This window comes from Meriones unguiculatus, chromosome 5 (assembly GCF_030254825.1).
Source record: "Meriones unguiculatus strain TT.TT164.6M chromosome 5, Bangor_MerUng_6.1, whole genome shotgun sequence".
Lineage (NCBI taxonomy): Eukaryota > Metazoa > Chordata > Mammalia > Rodentia > Muridae > Meriones > Meriones unguiculatus.
Window position 1 is genome coordinate 33,880,270 of NC_083353.1, and position 19,804 is coordinate 33,900,073.

The window sequence follows — 19,804 nt, forward strand, 5'->3', positions numbered from 1 at the left end:
TAAAAACAGTGCTTGTGCTTTCTTCTGCCCCACCGGGAAGAAAATCCCAGATACGGAGCAAGAAGGCCCAGCGGCTCGCCCTTGGCTCCTCATCACGCACGCGCTCTGCTCGGCGTCCTCCTTCGCTCCGACTTGCTCGCAGGGTCCACAGATAGCGGGGGGCAGCCCAGCCTGGCGGGGAGAGGGCGGGGCGGGGGCGGGGCCCGGCTCTGGCCACGCCCCGGTGCGTCGGCGCGCCTGCGTGTTGGCGTGGGCCTGCGGTTGGCTGGCCGGGGTTCTGGGCTCCCCGCCCCCGCCCTCGCACCGCCGCCCACTCTACGCGATGACGCACCGCAGGTTTGCGGACGTGGCGGCGGCTGTCGGTGCGGAAGGCGGGGACGGCGGCGACGGTGGCGGCCGCGGATCCAGGCTGTCGGGCAGCCGGAGTCGGTCATGAACTGCCCTCGCGCCGCGGCTGTGCCGGCGGGCGTCACCGTGGGGCCGCGCCCTTGTTAGAGTACAGGTGCCGGAGGCTGGGGGCGGGCCGGGGCTCGACGTCGGCGGGGGTCACCGTGGGCCGCTGCCCCGGGTCGGGAGGGACTCCAACCTCGGTTCCGGGCAGCTCCTACCGCGCCGCTGGGTCTCCACAGCGTCTGCTCCGAAGCGTCCCGGTCCGATGCTGCGACCTAGAGATCACAGATGTTATCATCGCTGGGGACAAGGAGGAAAGGGAAAAAATAAATATATAAACGAGTGGAATGGCCAGGGAGGAAGTTCTGCAGTTGTTGCTTTGGTTTAACGTTGGCCCTTGTGGGAAGGACCCGCGTGATTCTGTCCCGAGTGCTGAACTGGCTGGTGCGCTAGGAGTCGTCGGTCGCGCCCTGCCTAAGGTCAAGACCAAACACGCAGCAGCAGTTACTGTATAGTACCCAGGGGTTGGGAGGTCGCTTTAGGTTATGGACTGAGCGGATGAAAACAAGCACACTGTATCTGTGGATGATCACTTTCATGACGTTTGTCAGCGGTGCGGCATGCAACGTGTTCTAGTTTTCTGAAGCCAGACTCCATCTTCACGGAATCTGAGAGGTGAAGAGAATTGAGGATACTGTGTACTTTCTAATCTTCAGGAGTTTGGTCATGTCTTTATCTGCCCGGGCCAAAGTGTAATAGCCGGGCAGTCGGTTATAGACGAGCACACCCAATTCTTGGTTATTCAGACTTGAGTGTCCAGGTTGTTTGTTACGCTTTCCTTTCATTTTAGAGGAAGAGAACCAGATACGTGAAGTTGCGAGTCTTTCGAATTTTAGAATCGATCATGAGGAAAAGATTGATATAACTAAATTATGTCTCAAATGGCTTTTAGGTATTACTCAGTAAATCTCTGATAGCTGTAGTAAGAGTTCCAAGGACAAGGTGCAAAGGGACAGCGTACGCAAGGCAACGTAACCACCTATACATTGCGTTATGTTGAGTCTTTTCTGCTCATGTATGCTTTTGAGAGTATGAAACAGTCACTTACCCAGATAGGATATGCATGTATGCAGCTTTTTTTGATTCCACAAAACTGACAGATATTCTCTTGATCAATGATGTGCGATTTTTTTTTTCTTTTAAAGAAAAGACCTGGATAAGTAAGTGGAAATAAAACTTGTCCTTGGAGAAACTGGGATGCTCCTGACTTAAAACTGCTCCTGAGATGTGAACTGTGGGCTTTCTTTAATTTGGGACTGTCAAATTAGAGGTGGTTTTGGGAATAAATAGTGTAGCACCTGTGGGAGCAGCTGAAGAAAGCCACTAATGTATAGCTCTTATTATCTAAATAGAGACCTTTGAATTTTTAAAGCAATACAGTGTTACTAAAGCAAGGTCAGAAGCTGGACTTTAAGGGCTGGATTTAATTAAATGAAATAGTTTTGAAACTTAAATATGTTTTTATAGAGAGACTGTAATCTTTTGTCATCTGAGTTTTGGAGTTAATTGCTTTTGTTGTTTCTTGCCCACCCCCATTGTTGGTTTGTTTTGTTTTACTTTGTAGTTGTTTCTCATCCATGGTATACAAAACAGGAATACATCCTTCTAGACATCATTTTGCATTGTAGGATTCCACGACATAGTATTTCCTCCCCTAGGGACACCTTTTCCATGTTTGCTGGAAGATTTTTATCTGAGGTAACACACTTGAATATTTAACGTTAGTTTTATTCTGCCTTAGAGGAATTCAATATAATTGACCTAGTTTCCTTTCTTTTTTTTAAATTTTCTTTTATGTGCATTGACGTTTTGACTGCATGTATGTTTGTGTGAGGGTGTCTGATCCCCTGGAATAGACAGTTACAGACAGTTGTGAGCTGCCATGTGGGTGCTGGGAATTGAAGCCTGTTCCTCCAAAAGAGCAGTTAGTGCTCTTAACTGCTGAGCCATCTCTCCAGACTCCTACTTTGCCTTCTATTGCAGTGATAAAGACCACAAAAGCAACATGGGTTTCTTTTGGCCTACATATCCCCAGCACAGTCCATCATTGAAGAAAGCCACGGTGGCTCCTCAGAGACTGGGAAGAATACTGCTTACTGGCTTGCTCTCCATACCTTGCTCAGCCTGCTTCCTTATCCAACCAGGTCTACCTGTCCAGGGGTGACACCACCGCCCACACCACGCTAGGCTCTCCAGCATCTGTCATTAATCAAGAAAATGCTCTACATGTTTGCCTACAGGCCAGCCTGATGGAGCCATTTTTCTCAACTGAAGTTTTCCTTTTTTCAGAGGAGTCTAGTGTCTTGTCAAATCGACAAAGAAAACTAAACCTGATGTAGCTTTTCTGTCTTCCGTATTTTAAGAGAATGGAACTATATTTTTAAATGCTTTTTTTAACTTCTTGTTTCATGTCTGAGATACATTGAAGCTTGAAAGTTTTGTTTTTTTTTTTTTTTTTTGGTTTGTTTTTATTTTATTTTACGTTTGTTTTGTTTTATTTTGTTTTTATCTGCAAAAACGCCTCTTACTCCATTGGTCCTCTCATGTGGATAATTAAAGTGAAGCCAAAACTGAATGTGAAGTTTGTTTTTAAGTTCCTGTTTCATTTTAATGAGAATTAGACCAAAATGATAAAGGTGTGACCTTGAAAGCAAATAAGTTGTATTCATTGATAAATAATTCTTAGTCTAATTCTCAGTTGACGCTATAGAAACACAATGCTTCCATTACAAAACAAACATTTTCTACTGTCATTTCTCAACATGTAAATATCAAATTAGTATAATTTTTGGATTCTATTTTATTATGATGTTTGATTTCAAAAATTGCTGTTAGAGGACTAGCAAAATGACTTAGTGTATAAAGGTACTTGCTCTCAGTCCCGATGAACTGACATGCATCCCCAGAACCCACGTGGTTGATGGGGAGAACCAGGTATCCAGTGTTGTCCTCTGACATGGACTTTTGACAGCACACACACTATAAATAAATAAGTAGCTATTTTTAAGATTTCTGTTAGAGCTGCTGACTTGGTTTTCATGAGAAACTGTTAAAATAAATTTGGATTGTGATTCTGAATAATCCCTGAATTATTCACAAACATGACACTTTTTTTAACATTTACGTGAAACAGCATTCTGACAATTGGCAACTCGAAATCATTTCATTGATCAACTCGGAAAGTTCTCAGTGTGTTGTGCAGTACCAAAAATTCAGCCATGGTTCAGTTTCTCACATAGTGTTTTCACATCCTGGCCCTGGAGGTCAGAGGACAGTTGTGGATACTGGTTCTTTCCTTCTCACATGCAGGTCACAGGATGAACTCGGGTTTGACACAAACGTAATTAACCACTGAGCCACCAGTGCACAGCGGAATTGGTGACATAGAAAGGGATGAGCACAGTGTCTCAGCATTTGGATTTACTTTTGTCTTTAATAAATAATAAGATGATATGTATGTCAAGCCTGGGATTGTGTACGAGTTTCTAGGTGAACAGGAGCCCTGAGTGGACAGTTTCAGCCATGCATTGGCTGACCTCTTCCTGTGCTGTCTTCATTGTCAGGTTGTGGGCTGCAGTTCTCCAGAACCTGAACCTAAATTCCTATAGAACTAAAACAATTATTTGAAAAAGTAGTATCTAGAGTATAAGATGCATGTAAATCTGAAATGGATCAGCAACATTTCAGGGTCTTTTTTCTTCCTCCAGATTACAGCGTCATGGCAGGGAGGAATCAGAATCGGACTGTTTCCCTCCCAGGGATTCAGGCCAGTGGTCAGGTACACACTTTTGGAAATTGTACGGACAGTGACATGCTGGAAGAAGATGCTGAAGTGTATGAACTTCGGTCCAGGGGAAAGGAGAAGGTTCGAAGAAGCACATCGAGAGATAGACTTGATGACATTATTATACTAATAAAAGATTTACAGGAAGGAGACACGCTAAATGCAGTAGCCCTTCAGTACTGTTGCACGGTAAGTTTTCATTTAACTTACTTTGCGTAATAGAGTCCAAAATAAATTATTTGTCCATTAGTCTGGCCAGAATGGAAGTCAATTCTGTGTCCTCTTACCTTCTTCCTTTTCTTTTTGCTCACTTTTCTTTGCCCAGAGTTCTCGTGCCTGTGGACATGACCTTTTTAGCATTTAAGTTAATTCTTGAACATACTTTGGTGTGTTTCTGTACCCTCTTTCTATGCTTGTAAACATCTGTGCAGACACATATTGAGGGGTTGATAAAGGATTTATGTATTTGGTTCTTAAAATTGTTAAATACTGTGTATTATTCTGTAACTTGCATTTTTCATATCTTAGGCATCACTTATAACCTCATAGACTTAATTCACTGGAGACTAGAAGAGTGCATTGGTTCCCTTGGAGCTAGGGTTTACAGGTAGTTGTAATCTGCCTGATATGGGTGCTAGGAAACAAACCCAGGTCCTGAAGGACATACATTTAACCGCTGAGCCCCCTACATCCCTGTTTTATTTTTAACATATAGCATGAGAGCTCTTTTTAATAATGTAAAATTCTGCATCATTTTTTTTCTTCTCCTCGTTACTATTTCCATCTGCAGAATTTTTTATAATATAAATGTTTTTTGTACTTGAAATCCCTTTACTGGTAACCTATCATCCTGCTATGCAGTAAGAATACATATTTTCATATATTAGCTGTATAAATGTGTGTATGTGTGTATGCTTGAATAGGATTAAAAGAAACAACTTCCTATTGTCATGATGTTCTATATAATATTTTTTCAGGATGAAGTAATTATTTCAGTTATTTATAATATGTAAAAATCAACTATAGCTTTAGATCTAAAGATTAATAAAATATTTTATTAATAAAATCTTTTATTGGAATATATTTTAAAAGTGGTAGAGAGATAGGCACTTTTGGCTTTCATTCCTTAGCTTCTTTGTGTATAGCAAACATAAGAACTGAAACAGGAATGCTGACACCTGATAAGCTTACAGAGTAGAGGAGGCATTGGCCCTGAGGGGAGAGTTGGTTGCCCAGTGTGCTTCCTTATGATGGAAGCTCAATCTGCAAAGAAACCTATTTTACAAAAGGGCTTACCGTTGCTCTGAAAATACAGTCAGTAGTTACTGCTATACTGAAAACATACTTGTTACTGATGAGGGCCATGAAAGGTCCACAGCTGGAATTCTATATGTGTCCAAGTTAGTTAGCATAACATAGGAAACATTATTCTGTATAGAGGCTTAGCCTAGGTATATGGTGAGTTTTAGATGCTGAATTCAGAGTACCAAGCACTTCTTAGTAAAGCAAGCAACGTCAAAATAGAGTGGGGTCATGCTTTGGGGTTATTTGCGTCTTCATTTCCTTTAAGAGAGAACTGGCTAAAGTGGAACTGGCAATAGTATCCCTTCCTTTTACCCTCTCACTGCTAGTTAATCTGCAGTTTTTTCCCAGTAGTTATCCAAAAACACTTTGATAAGAGTAAGAGATTTTGCCCAGTCGGATGTTTTTCATTTTCCAAGTACAGATCACTGATTCTGTTTATGGCCTCTTTGACCTCCTCTTGACCGCCTAAAATGCTTCAGATTTCAGAGTCTCATGCTACGTAATATTCAGTAAATGCTAACATTATATGATAAGGGTGGAGATCACTACTCCACGTATTCCATGTGTGTGTGTGTGTGTGTGTGTGTGTGTATGTATGAATCCATTAATACACCAACCTTATAAGGTACAAATATCATTGATTTTTTTTTTTACAAGTATAGAAATGGTGTAACAGATTCTGTGCCTTAAAACACACAAATAGAAAGTAACAGTTGTGCTTCAAACACAGACGTGTGCACTTGGCCACCACGTGATGCTGCCTTCCTGAGCACTTTCTACCCGTTTCTAATACATATCCCTCAGATGTTAGTGCTGTGCACGGTGCTCGCCTCTCTCTTTTTTTCTCTGTCTTTTCTAGTGACTCTGTTCAAGCCTCACATCCTCTCATCTGAGATTCAGACATCTGTCTTCACCTCTCCTAACTATCGTTCACTTGTGCAACTCAGGCACCTAAAAGGCAGTATATCTAAGTTCTGTGCGCATCCTCTTCCCACTTTCTGCAGTGCTCTGTATCATGGAGTGGCACCATCCTCACCCATGGAGATGACCAAACCAAAGTTCCATCTTCGACTCATTCTACATCTCTTGACATTAGTTGGGTAGCACAGGATAAGAGCTTGAAGTATTGACTTAAATGTAACACATGGAACTAAAAAAGGTGGGGAGAAAACCTGGCTAATTGATAATGTGAGAAACAGCCCACCCTTTCTTTCCCCCATCATAGTGGCATGGGGCAGGTGGGGTTTACAATATATATAAAGGAACTATGAGCCTGATGTTGGAGTGATTGATTGCACAATTCATTTACACTGATGGATTCAGGGAAAAATAACTTCAGAAGATAGGAGTGAGGTGAATAAAGTATTAAACGTCAAGTGTATGGTTGGTTTTTGTTTGTTTGTTTTTGTTGTTTTTGCGTTCTGGCATCTTTGAGAGTAGCATGACGGTGCATGTTGGAACACAGCCAAGGAATGGAGCCATGTGAGAATTCTGATTGCTGTGAGAGTGCTCCAACAAAACAGGAACCTCAGCTTCTTCAGAACACAAGTGTTCTTAGTATATGTTTTTGTGTTTTTCCCAGGTATAGCAGATAGGAATGAGTTTATTTCAGCTCTTGTTATTCACATGCCTCTAAGGAAAAACTGTTTTTCCTTATGTGCCTTGTCCTTGTGATTTTATACTTTATTCAGAATCTTAGCCCTATAAATTGCCTGATGCTCTGAATAAGGTTGGCTATTGCATGAGCCTTTACTCCACGTATCTCAATTAAACAGATGTCTTCATTATATTCGGTGCAGTTTTCCTCTCTTAAAGATAACTAGAAGCATGGTGCACTGTAGTGTTGATGGCGTTTTAGTTTAGATAAAACAGTACTTTTAACTGGGTAATTTAACATGCTTATACTCCAGTTTGCACACTAGAATAAGGAACATTAGTACCCGTAATTGTTTATTCACAGATTGCTTGCCAACTAGTGTTACTACTGTGTAGGTGATGATACAAAGTTGTTGGTGATTTCCTAACACTAGATAAATTTTGTGTTTACAGTTCTCGTATGTAAGCAAAATGTAAAATCTGGTGAGATAACGGCAATAATAGAATGAAATTGAACCATTGAAGGTCTAGTTTTAGAACTCAATTCAATGTTGCAATTTTTTTTTTTTTTTTTTTTTGCAGGTAGCAGACATCAAAAGAGTTAACAATCTCATCAGTGATCAAGACTTTTTTGCACTTAGGTCTATAAAAATTCCAGTTAAAAGGTTTAGTTCTTTGACTGAAACTCTTCATCCTCTGAAGGGAAGACAAGGCTTGCATCCTCCCCCTGCTCCGTGTGTTGAAGAACAGGAAATTGTGCCAGCTGATTCTTTTTCTTCCAGTGAGTCAGCTGGCAGCTTTCTGAAAGAAGTGGATCGAGACATAGAACAAATAGTAAAGTGTACAGACACCAAGAAGGAGAACCTGAATGAGGTTGTGTCTGCCTTAACAGCACAACAGATCCGATTTGAACCTGATAACAAAAGCGTTCCCCGAAAGGATCCATATTATGGAGCAGACTGGGGAATTGGTTGGTGGACAGCTGTGGTGATAATGTTGATAGTGGGTATAGTAACACCGGTATTCTATTTGCTGTATTATGAAATTTTAGCTAAAGTGGATGTTAGTCACCACTCAACGGTGGGCTCTTCACACTTGAATCCAGGACTCACACCTCCATCACAGCACAGAGAAATGGAAAATGGAATCGGTGCCACGAAAGGAATACATGCTGGTCAGCAGGATGACCACAGACTATACAGGCAAGACCCTCAGTCACCCGATGCTCAACACAAAACTTGACGCTGAGCTTCAGTCAGTACTAATGATAATGTGTGCATACTGAATATGGTGAGTCACATATGGCTGTTCACTGCTTCCCGGCAAGAATCCAGGAACAAAGATGCTTTGTTTTTACCTTCCTAAAAGTTCCTGAGCTTTTTTACAAATGGATTGTCTATAACACGCATTTGCTACTTTATATTGAAACTGGTCAGTCTATACATCAATTTTTAAAGCAGAAATTAATTTAAATGTATGTCTAGGAATTCTGACTTAGAAGATGCTATCATTTTTAGTATTCAAGGTTAGTTATGTTTGAATTTTATCTTTAAAAGATTAATTTTTAATTTAATTTTAAGGTTGTTGATGTCCAGTGTCTCAAATGCTTACAACTGAAGAAAATTTGCTTACCATACCTCTACCAAAAAGCTAGTTGTAAAAGTTTTGATTCTAAAATTATTTATGATACCAAGTACTTAATACTCAAATTTGAAACTTTAAAATCATATTTAGTATAATGTATAAACAGATATAAAAACATAATTTATAATTTGTGTAACAAAAGCTAAGAAATAGATTAAAAATTTTAAGACCCCAAAATAATGCCTTAGGGTTGGAAACTTACCAGTTAATCACAAGGACACTGAAATAGACATATTCCTTAAAAAAATTTTTTAAAGGAATGTTTTATAACCAGCCCATTAGCCTCACCTCCACTTATTTTTAAAAATACCCGTATGTGCTATTTGAAAGCACTTTTGTAGTTCTTTGATGACGTGATGTACCAAAAAGCATATTCAGCAAATTCCCCTTTACATACTATGACTAATTATTGCTGTTAAAAATTGTAACATGCCTTAATTATACTCAATGCCTTACAGTGTCACTTTCTATAAGTTCATGTACACTTGCCAGTTAAAGTTGAAACATTGTGTCAGATTTCATTCCACAGCGCATCATTCCATAGGCTATGTAAATTTGTCTGTCTTCACTTTTAAGCATAAGTTAATGGAGTAAAAACAAATTTGTACTATCTGCCTCTGAAGTTTTGCAGAAAAAAAATGATTTAGTAAGCAAAAATGAGTAAGCAGGACTTTTACAGTTGCAGTAAGACAGATTGATTTATTTGGTGACCGCTTGATCTCTGCTTTTCAAAAACAAAATGTCAGATTTCAATTATCCCCACCTAATCTGTACCATTAAATTGAGAAACACAGGCCAAAGTTGTGTGGATTGGTCAAAAGGGCTTAAGAGTGGCATTTTCTAAATCTGTTGTGGGATGACTAATTTGGTTAAGAAGTATTCGCATACTGAATTCAATGTAAGTATGTGTTTAAAAAATATACGTGCATGTAGTGGAATCTAGATTGCACGTTTTCTGGATACTAAACTCCATACTTTAAAATATGTTACATCACCTCATTTTCTGGACATTGTTTCCTGAATCAGTGTTTCAGCTTTTTAAATGTTGTGTATATAAAATTCAAATCATGAAACAAGGAATTATTAATACATATTTGTTATATTTGTGGTTTTATATGCTTCAAGAAGAAAAAGCATTACAAAAAAGACAGACACAAAAGTCAGTCACTTTAAAGCCCTTAACATGTATCAGAAAAGTTTTAGAAAATTTCCTTTAAAATACTTAATAGGACAATTCTAGTACATTGATTCCTTTCGTAAATCTTAGTTAAAATAATTTTAGTTGTTCTTAAGATGCCATGTGCATTTTGAAATTTTAATTATGCTCAGTGTTAACACATCCAGTTTACATTGTATTTATTCAGCCTGCTGTAAAGTTGAGTTTTAGGGTAAGAAAATACAGATTTCAGGGCAGAACAGGCTACATAACCTTTGAAGAACTTTGTTTACATCAAGCAGATTAAATTACAGAATTGTGATTCCTTTTTTTTGCTGGTTTTACTTTGGAATTGTAATTGAAGGATCGGATAACTTATTTTTAAAGGAGGAGGTATATTTATTTGCTGGTTAAAATAATTTCTGTCTTGAGGCACATCGTTTTTGAAGGAAATACAACATACATCCCTAGGAAACAACCAAGCAATTAGTTTTGCCTATATATTTTAGAATTATTAGTTGAATATAATTCTATATAGAATTATGCTTTCATCTTTAAAAGAAAATGTAAGCATTTAGTAGAATTTTTGGCAACTGCAAACTACATTGTAAACAATTGTCATTGTTTGCTACTGTGGATCATGTTCAATCCCTTACTTGAATTTGCTTTGAGGCTTTAATTTTTATGTGTGTGTGTGTGTGTGCTGTTATAAACCCAACAGAATTGAGTTATAGTCATTGAGTTTATTAGTCCACTTAAAAATTTGGAATTCCAAGTAAAGAAACATCTGATATTGTTATAGGAAAACTTCATGACTCTGTAAAGACTAGGTACATGGTTGAGTTTGTTTTGAACCAATGGATAGCTATTTGAATATTTTCACTGTGCCCCCTACAAAGCTGGCCATGTTATGAACTAAGAAGTCTATGATCTCAGATTTTCTTTTTGGTGAGTTTGATTGTTAAAGCTTTTTTATGGGCTCTGCTTTTTGGTTTATTAAGTGAAACACTCTTTAGTAATTGATTATTTCTCTTTAGTAAAAAGACCTAGCATTACCTCAGTGAAAATGCGAAGGCTATGGCTGCAAGTAGAAGTGGAGACCCAGTCTCAAGAGTATCACAGAGCTAAGTTATGTAAACACTGCATTATCATGGGATTCTTTCTGATTTTGAATTACAACATTGTTGCTCAGGAAATCAGTATTTTTTCTAAGTATGTGCATATTGCACTGTTAGACCATAGAAAATTATAAATGCTTTATTTAATTCATTTTATGTATGAAAAGCTAGAAATTTTTTTGTATAATGTATTTTATATAATTGCAAATATATTAAACCATTGTTAGCATGTACATCTGTAAAACTGGTTTTTAAACTTTTTTGCCTTGTTTTTCATATTTAAGGATATGCAAATTATAATAAACTTTCTATTTTATTAATCAATTTGAAAATGGAAGTTGTTGAATATAATTGAATAAAGCAATAATTTTATCTTTCAAGCTATTTAAAATACATTTTCACATTAGTTCTTCTTTCTTTCACTCTTCCTTTTTCTTCCTGTCTTCCTCTTTTTCTCTTTCTTTTGCCCAGGCTGGCCTTAAACTCAGATGCCTGCCTCTGCCTCCTAAGTGCAGGGATTACAGGCACCAGTGTGGTACCCAATTATTCTTGGGTATGTGCCTTCCACAGGAGCATCCTGGTTGACATACCATGAGATACATTCTTACAGAAAGCCAACTCTTCTTTCAGCTGGTATTATTTGCCATTTGCTTCATGACCAGGAGTAGTATTGTGTTCCCAACTTCCCTTGCTTCCTGGAATTTGATCTGGCTTGAGCTTGCATAGGTCTTGTACATGATGTCACACGTTAACAGGTGTAGCTACCCTGCTGTATCCAGGTGTTTCCAAGTAGTCACCTACTGTCTTTGGCTGTCAGATTGTTTTCATCTTCTCTTCTTCAATGATCCTGAGCCTTGGGAGGGTGTGTGTGTGCAATACAGTCTCTAATTCTCTGTCCCTTGGCCAGTTAATCGCCATCTATTGCAAATAGCTTTCTCAGATGAGTTCTCAGAGTCAATAGGACAGTTTACTACTTTACTATTTACAAGCATAATAGTAGGTTCTCCAGGCCAGCGATCTGTCTAATGGTAGGTTCTTGGATTGATAATGGTCCCAAGTACGGGTTTCCTCTTGTGGAGCTGGGCTTAACACAATCAGAAAGTGGTTGGTTGCTTCCATGATTCTTGTGCCACTAGTATATCAGTGGACCTGTCCTGCCAGGGCAGTTGTTACAGCTAGTGGAGTTCATAGCTGGTTATAAACTCAAGTTGCCACATTCAATCAATTCAGACTTCTATTTGTTAATATATAACATTAATTTTTGGATGTAAAACAAATGTTAGATAAATGCTATTGAGGAATTGTGCTTCTGGGCAAGACTTGTTAAATCCAGGCCATGCTTACAGAACTGAGTCAGTCTCATGAGATGCTCTAAATGTAAGTTGTAAGTTTTTATAAAACAAAAGTGCCTTTCAAGAATATTAATCTTGGAGACTCAGCAGAAGGCTCAGTCAGTATAAGTATTTGTTGGACAAGCATGAAGCCCCAAGTGCAGAGTCCCAGCACTCGAGTAAAAAGGCGCACAACTGTAATCGTAGTGTAGGGGACGCAGAGACAAGATCCCCGTGCTCACTGGCCAGATAATCTAGAGGGATTGGTTATCCTTCCAAAGGAACAGTAATGGAGGAAGAGTACCTAACTTTTGGCCTGCAAACAGACTTGCACACACATGAGCACTTAGATATATACCATATACAAAGAATACACACACACACACACACACAGAACCAGAAAGAATTCTTCAGGGCAACTCATCTTTCCCATACATTTTTCCATTTTAAAGCAGCTTGACCTTAAAGTTGGCTCACACTTCCTCTCACACTTGTCACTTGAAGGTGTGGATGGAGAGAAGAACAGCAGTCCTGCTGAGTTAAAGCCAAGAGTGTTCCTTTGTATGTGGTGGGGGTTTGACCTACAACCATCCCTACTCAATAAAGTTACTTTAGCAGAGAAAAACCAGAATTAACTGGTTTTCTCTACCAAAGAAATATTTCACAGAAAACCATCTTGGTATTAAGGCCAAAATTTTATTTTTTTAAACTTTACATGTGTAAACAAATACAGAAAAATCATCATTGTACCAATTAGTTTTATTTGGTAGCATAATGTTAAAGACATTTCACCAACTAGTCCCAGTAAGTACGCTTATTTAACCTTTAAGAAGGTGTCTCTACAAAGCAATTTCATAGTCTCAGCAGTAAAGAAAACATGACTTATGCTTGTCAAGCTGCCCGAAAAATTCTATCCTTTCTCAAAATTAATGTTTAAAGTTGTAAACTTATCTTTCACAGGGATGGGAATCCCAGAATAAAGAATGTTGGAAAGCATCTTCCCTCCCGTTGGCAGGAACACGAGAGTGAAGACACCCTGGAAACTAGGGAAGAAGTTATTGCCAATGCCTGTCCCCGATCTGAACAGTTATCTGCACATCTGTAACAAGGGAAGGAGACAGAACTATGAAATAAACTGTTTATGACTTACATGTTATTTGGCTCTGGTACCAAATGTAAGAAAACATAGGACCTATTATTTCCAAATAACACAATTTGCCTTCATTACTACAAACTTCTTGTAAATTTCTGAACACACTGAAGCTTTAAAGACTTCATGTTTCTGTTCGGAATCTTAAAACATTTTTATCAGCTCCTGGGAACTGGATTAAAGTCACGTGTGTTCACCACAGCACTATACTGACAAGGTGGGCCCTCACAGCCATCTGGAAACATTATAAGTATTGCTACTGAAAGGGATCCTTCTCCTGAGAATGAAATGCTGGAATCTTTTCAGACTGTAGAAACTATGATTTCTAACACAGGTACAGGACTGGGAAATCGGATTATAACAAGACAGTGTTTCTCACAACTATTTCACTTTCCACAGTACAGCTGCTTACAAAGCAAAAATCAAAGTTAAGACATGATTGTTTCTTTAAGGTAAAAGACTGCATATTTGGTAAATTCTGGCTAGTGTTTAAACAATTTTTAAAGGGAACTGTTTACAAGTGGAGAAACTAAGGCACACAAACTTAAGCTCATTTTCCGGGTTATCTTGATCCTGAGAAGAAGCAGGACTCCAGGTTCTGGACAGAAGGTAATAAGTAACAAGTCTCCCCTGCGGAGAAAAAATGATTTTCCTCCTTTAGGTCAATAATTTTAATATATCAATTTAAAAATGTACACTGTGAATTTTCTTGAAAATCTTTGGCATATTAAAAGTCCTCAGAGGTGAAGTGTTGTGGATATTTTTCTCCTGCAAAATATAAAACTGCAGGGTAGTCATCCTGTAAGTTAAAACAAGAAGAATCAATCATAATTTCAAGATGACCTGAGTTCATTTTACACGACTATATAATTGGCTTGAAGTTTATGAGTCTTGTGAAATACATTGGAGGGCAATCATTTCATCATATTCATACACACACACACACACACACACACACACACACACACACATCATTCTATCACAAGTTTTACACAACCAGGACTTATTTCAACTTGCATAAAGTCCAGAATTAAACAGCATGTCTCAGGTTGGTTTTTTTCCCCCCAATAAACTCAACAAATTGAAGATGTCAAACTTATTACAGTAGAAACATTAACTCACACACCAAGGCCAAATATTCATAACCTTCCACCCACATGAAAGCTTTTGTTTTGGCTGAGATGTAAACTGAAATTTATTTCATCCAGGTCACTATTTTTTGCTGTGTTCATGTTTCTTTCCTACCATTAAAACTCATATGTCCTAAGTCTGAACTTGTTAAGAACTCAGGTAAGTTTATACAGTCACAGTGTGATAAACTAGAACATAGCAGGTGAGGGGAATCATTTTCCAGTTTGTTTTTAAAGTGCTCCACGTGCAGTATTAGTGGAAGTCCACTAGACTAGTAACAGCTTTCCCACAGGTCAGCAGCTGAGCAAGAGTGACCCTTTTCAAGTATGAACACACAGTGTACAGGATGCTAGGACTCTTCAGAAACATTCAAATCCAGACAAAACAAGATCCAAAGAACCCCACAACTCCACTACAGAATCAGAGGCATGGCAGAGGTCATGTCATGTGTAAAAGCAAAATGGTTTTGAAGAGTTTGATATGAATTTGCCAAACAAAACACTGAACAACACAAAATATGGACTTAGGCCTTATCAGAAATAAAGTCTATCCAAATGCTTGAAGCTGTATCCATAAAGCATTTGAGAAATTCCATGGCTAGTAGGTTGCTTCGTCCATGTTGTCATCACTGTCTGCACCAAAATCGTCTCCATCATCGAAGTAGGAGTTAATGTAGTCATTTTCCTAAGTGAAAGGATATATTCCTTAGTCAATAGAGTGAATTAGCAACATTTAGAATACAATACAAAAAAAGAACACCCCTTTAGTTTATAAATAACAAACTGAGGTAAAGAGAAAACAGAAGACTTGAATAGAAAGCCTTTTGGCTTATGAGTCCTCTCCTTCAAAAGCAGTTTTTACACATTTCTACCTGTGCCGATTTCTCTCAAGAACCACTTTCTAGTGTGCTCAAGTGTCAACCAGCTAAGAACACAGAGGGCTGAGATTCTGCCACTGCAGCAGCAGCAGCAGCCGCAGCAGCGGCGGCAGTGGCAGCCGCGCCCAGCGCAGCAGCAACATCTAGCACTGCGTTCCTCGGTAGAGCGATACAGGGTGTGAGAGGCTGAAACACTGAGCGCCTGCTGCACCACTGCACTGACCACCTAGAAGTAAGTGTTTTCACCAACTGCTTGGCATTTCATCAGAACCCAGGCATGAAGTCACAAAGAGTAACAGCTTCAGCTCAGAGGCTTGCACTTCCTATCAGAAGACAGTCTCCTTCCAACCCAAACCTACAAGAAACTACATTACATTCTTGTCTGACCTCTTGGCTTCTGGCAAGGTTTCAGTTTTAGCACAGTCCCTAAGACTAGAAATGAGTCAAAAGACATGAGTGCCTTCTCTCAAAACTTTGAAAACCTATTTGAATATAGCTGGTTGCAGAGTATGGGTTCTATAAGTGTTGTAATAAAGATTTTGAAGCAATCAAAATAATTAATGGTGGCTAGATACTTGATCACACTAAGTGCAATGACACTGATGGTAGAGAGCCCTTAAGTCTGTGTCTACATGAACTTACAGAGGGATGGCATGAAATAGTACAATGCTAAGGACCTGTTCTACAATGACCCAGAGTTGGTTGGGGCTGGAAGGTCAAGGACTGACAGGCAGGGATCTGATGCATGTATGAAAAAATGATTGGGAAATTAGCTATGCAACGAAGAAACATGGTGGCTCACATCTGTAATCCCAACCCGGGGAAGACTGAGTGGGGGGAACTGCAGAGTTCAAGGCCAGCCTGGACTACATATACAGCAAGACTCTGGCACACTCTCCCCATCATATTCCCCCCAAATCTCCACATCTCTACTATTTACAGTGGAAACAGATGACATTCTCAAAAGAACGCTTTCTAAATATCAGCTGTTGGGGAGATCTCGTGTGACTTGTGTAAAGGTTGTCTTTTTATTATTCAAATGCCGATTTCTGTACCAGCAGAGATTTGAGTAGAGGCGGAATTTGGTAGTGTTACTTTTATGAAGTAAAACCTGTCTCGGTGTTTTGTAACATTCTGACTGGTTTAATAAAGAGCTGAACAGCCTATAGCAAAGCAAAAGACAATAGGTGGGACTTCCAGGAAGAGAGGAAGGGTGGGAAAGAATCAGGCAGGGGATTCGCCAGCCAGACACAGAGGAAGAAACAGGTGCCAATACTGATTGTATAAGAGAGAGGTTAAAGGGCCAGATGGCAGGATGTAGCTTAGTATAACCGGGCTAATTTAAGAGCTAGTTGGGAACAAGACTAACCTAAGGCCAAGCTTTCATTTAAAAAGTCTCCAGGTTATTACTTGGGTGGCTGGTGGGTTGACAGTCCAGTGAAAATCAACTTTATCTTATAGTTTTCTCTTTAAACATCTAGAATGTATATACATATCTGTAGATTTTATATTATTTTCTCTATTCTAAATCCTGCAAATTTATGCATCCAACACAAACCCTTGTAGCCCCATAAAACTGGCCTAGCTTCTGTGATGGCAAGAAATTCATAAATGTACAAAAGCAAGCTGAAGCCTGGGGCCTTTGTACTAGGGAATAGGTGACTAATAGAGCATACAGATAGAGCCACCTAGTAAACAAGGCCTTGGCTCTACGTGTGCAAGCAAATACAAGCCAACGCATTCATACATAAAAGCACGGAAGAGAAACTCTGGCACTCACAATCAAGCAAGTAGCACTGGTGTTTTAGACATACCCAAGTATGTGTAGGGACTCAAACGCTAACATTGAGATGCTAGCAATCTTGATGCAGGCACAAAGTTTCAGAGTCTGCTGAGACTGGTGGCCAGAGTGGCTCTTCGCTCTCCACTGAGTCCCAGCTTTACTCTTAAGCTAAATATTCAACGCATTAAAAGAAGAGAAGTATTTTCTTTAACATATAAGTGTTACCAGATGATACACTCTACTGTATTCGTCAAAATGAAATGTTCATCAAACTTCAACTCTATGAGTAAATCCATTATATGAAATTTCAATTACCTAATTGATGAAAAAGAACATGGCCTTTAAAGTTACATGGCCTCTAAGGGAGCTCCATCTCTACCCCTCACTCGGCCTTGTTTCTCTATGAAATACAGATATATAAACTTGGTGCAATACCTTACCGAGGCCTAGTTCTGAGCTCTAAAATTACCAAAATCTGTGTTTGTTAGGTCACTACATTACAATATGGCTATGTCACCTTAGCTGGACTGGAAATTATCCATGTAGACAGGCTAGCTCTGAGTTCAGATTGCTGGAATTAAAGATGTGCTCTACCACTCTGGGCCATGAATTTGTAATTGTAATGAGTTAATCTTAATGTTAACAAATATGGTCCAGACACAAAGGAAGTGGATTTTATCAAAAGAGCATTTCTGAGATGGACATGGACAATACCTGGGTCTATGGTGAGGTACAGAAGGAGTGCTGAAAATTTGAAGGTACCCTGTGCTGTGTATTGAGTTCTAAACAAGTTAGCCTATGCAGTGAGGGCTTGTCTCAGCACACACAAACACAGGCACAAACACCCTCATATAATACACACACACAAACACCACACATACACATCACACACACACCACACACATACACTACATACACACACCTACATACACACACAAACAACAAAAGAACATTATAAAAGTCAGTCTTGTCTAGAATACTGGCCTCTACTGCTCAAACCTAATTAATACCTCCACAATATCCCTGTTATGACAACCAGAAATGTATTTTTATATTAACATATATTTATTTATTGTACTGTGGGGGTGCACACATGCTATGGTGTGCAAGTGGGGGTCAAGAGACAACTCCCAAGTCCATTCTCTCCTTTCCCCCTCTGACTTCTGGGGATCAAACTAATCAGCCTGGTGGGAAGCCTTTACTTACTGAACCATCTTTAAGGAGTAACCTCACCAGTGGCTTTGAACTAATGGTTGGTAACAAATTTGCAAACATGATTCAATCGAAGCAAGTGAGTTTACTATAACAATAAAATTACACTACTCCACTTTAAAAATCCTTTAGTGGCTTACCACAGCATGGAAGATAAAGCCAGATTTCTCAGCCTGACATTCAAGATCCTAGTGATCCCTATCATGGTCACCTCTAACCTCTACATAAACAGTCTCCTTCAGCCAAGCTGACTCACGACATCCGTGACAGGAACATACCACCCTCATCACTTGCAGGCCCTCTGCAAGCCTTCTCCAGTCTGCTTCCTCACCTTGATCTCACTGCCTCTCTAGAGCTTACAAGTTATAGTATTTTGTTGCCTGCCAACGTCTCACGCTGGCTTGGAAGTTGGCATGTAGGTGAAGAAAACCTTGAGCTTCTGATCCTCCCTAATACTGAAATTAGGAGCATGTGCCTGGTGTGTACCCTTACAGAATCCGACCACAGAACTAGTCACTGTGTTAGAACTGTTGTCTTTCCTGTTTGTCTCCTCTGCATAGTAATTTCCATGAGGGGAGATACCTCTTACCGTCATGGTCTCATGGCCAAGCATACATGTTAGTGTAAAAATAACTATACGCTAAGTGACAAAGAAAAGGACTCACAGTTGATATAAAGTAACTATGGTAAGGACCCCACTAACCACAGAGATTAAATACAGACTAAATACATTAAATACTGAGCCCTGAAGAATAATGATACTCAAAAGAATAGAAAGAAGAGAACTATATATGCCAGAAAAAAAAAGGTGCAAGAAACAAGAAAAATGAGAAGGATTTTATCTTAAAAATGAAGGAAAGCAACCAAACTTTTCAGTACCTTGGTAGCTGTGACACTGCTTGTCACACAGTACATGCCTGTACGTGACTTAAGCTGTTTATGTAGAGGAAATAATATTTACCAACAGAATTATCTGACATTTTGCAAAGGTGTTAAATGGTACAGAAAGGCCACGTCAAGTAAGAGTTAAAATGCATCCGTGGTAAACTTGGTGATGAGGTGAGCAATGTGGAGGTGGAAACACGCTTTTAAAGAGCTAAGTGAGCAAACAACAGCTAGAGAAGCTTTCCGACAGGCAGGACAGGTGGGTGGAGGATGGAGGCAACATGCTTCATGAAGAGAGCAGAGCATGTTTTCATTTTTCAACACAGGAAACAAACACACAAAGACATGTTGAAACCATGTTAAGGGAAATGACCTGGGTATT

At 39.3% G+C, this 19,804-nt stretch overlaps 2 protein-coding genes across 4 annotated transcripts in view; one reads left to right on the forward strand and one right to left on the reverse strand.

The window, feature by feature from the left end:
- The first annotated feature begins 347 nt into the window (after positions 1-347).
- On the forward strand, positions 348-13,533 carry Lysmd3 (LysM domain containing 3). 3 transcript variants are annotated; one of them, XM_021662221.2, is made up of 4 exons: positions 348-502; positions 4,158-4,423; positions 7,718-8,425; positions 13,345-13,533. In XM_021662221.2, exons 2-3 carry the CDS (start codon positions 4,169-4,171, stop codon positions 8,375-8,377), a joined length of 915 nt encoding a protein of 304 aa, XP_021517896.2. In that variant the 5' UTR covers positions 348-502; positions 4,158-4,168; the 3' UTR covers positions 8,378-8,425; positions 13,345-13,533. The 3 variants fall into 3 exon arrangements, with proteins under 3 accessions (XP_021517896.2, XP_021517900.2, XP_021517897.2); XM_021662225.2 differs by lacking the exon at positions 348-502 and adding exons at positions 529-1,065; positions 2,015-2,148 and having other exon boundaries at positions 7,718-13,533; XM_021662222.2 differs by lacking the exon at positions 348-502 and adding an exon at positions 529-1,065 and having other exon boundaries at positions 7,718-13,533.
- Polr3g (RNA polymerase III subunit G) overlaps positions 13,061-19,804 on the reverse strand; it is a 36,021-nt gene continuing 29,277 nt past the window's right edge. The window contains exon 8 of the mRNA XM_021662217.2: positions 13,061-15,349. Coding sequence (XP_021517892.2) covers positions 15,263-15,349 — 87 coding nt within the window. The 3' untranslated portion in view covers positions 13,061-15,262. The remainder of the gene's footprint in view (positions 15,350-19,804) is intronic.

What these genes read in the sequence shown, in the direction of transcription:
- Lysmd3 (XM_021662221.2), top strand. Translation starts at nt 4,169, where the DNA reads ATGGCAGGGAGGAATCAGAATCGGACTGTTTCCCTCCCAGGGATTCAG. An exon ending in CCCTTCAGTACTGTTGCACG is followed by an intron (nt 4,424 to 7,717) that starts GTAAGTTTTCAT and finishes TTTTTTTTGCAG; the next exon opens with GTAGCAGACATCAAAAGAGT.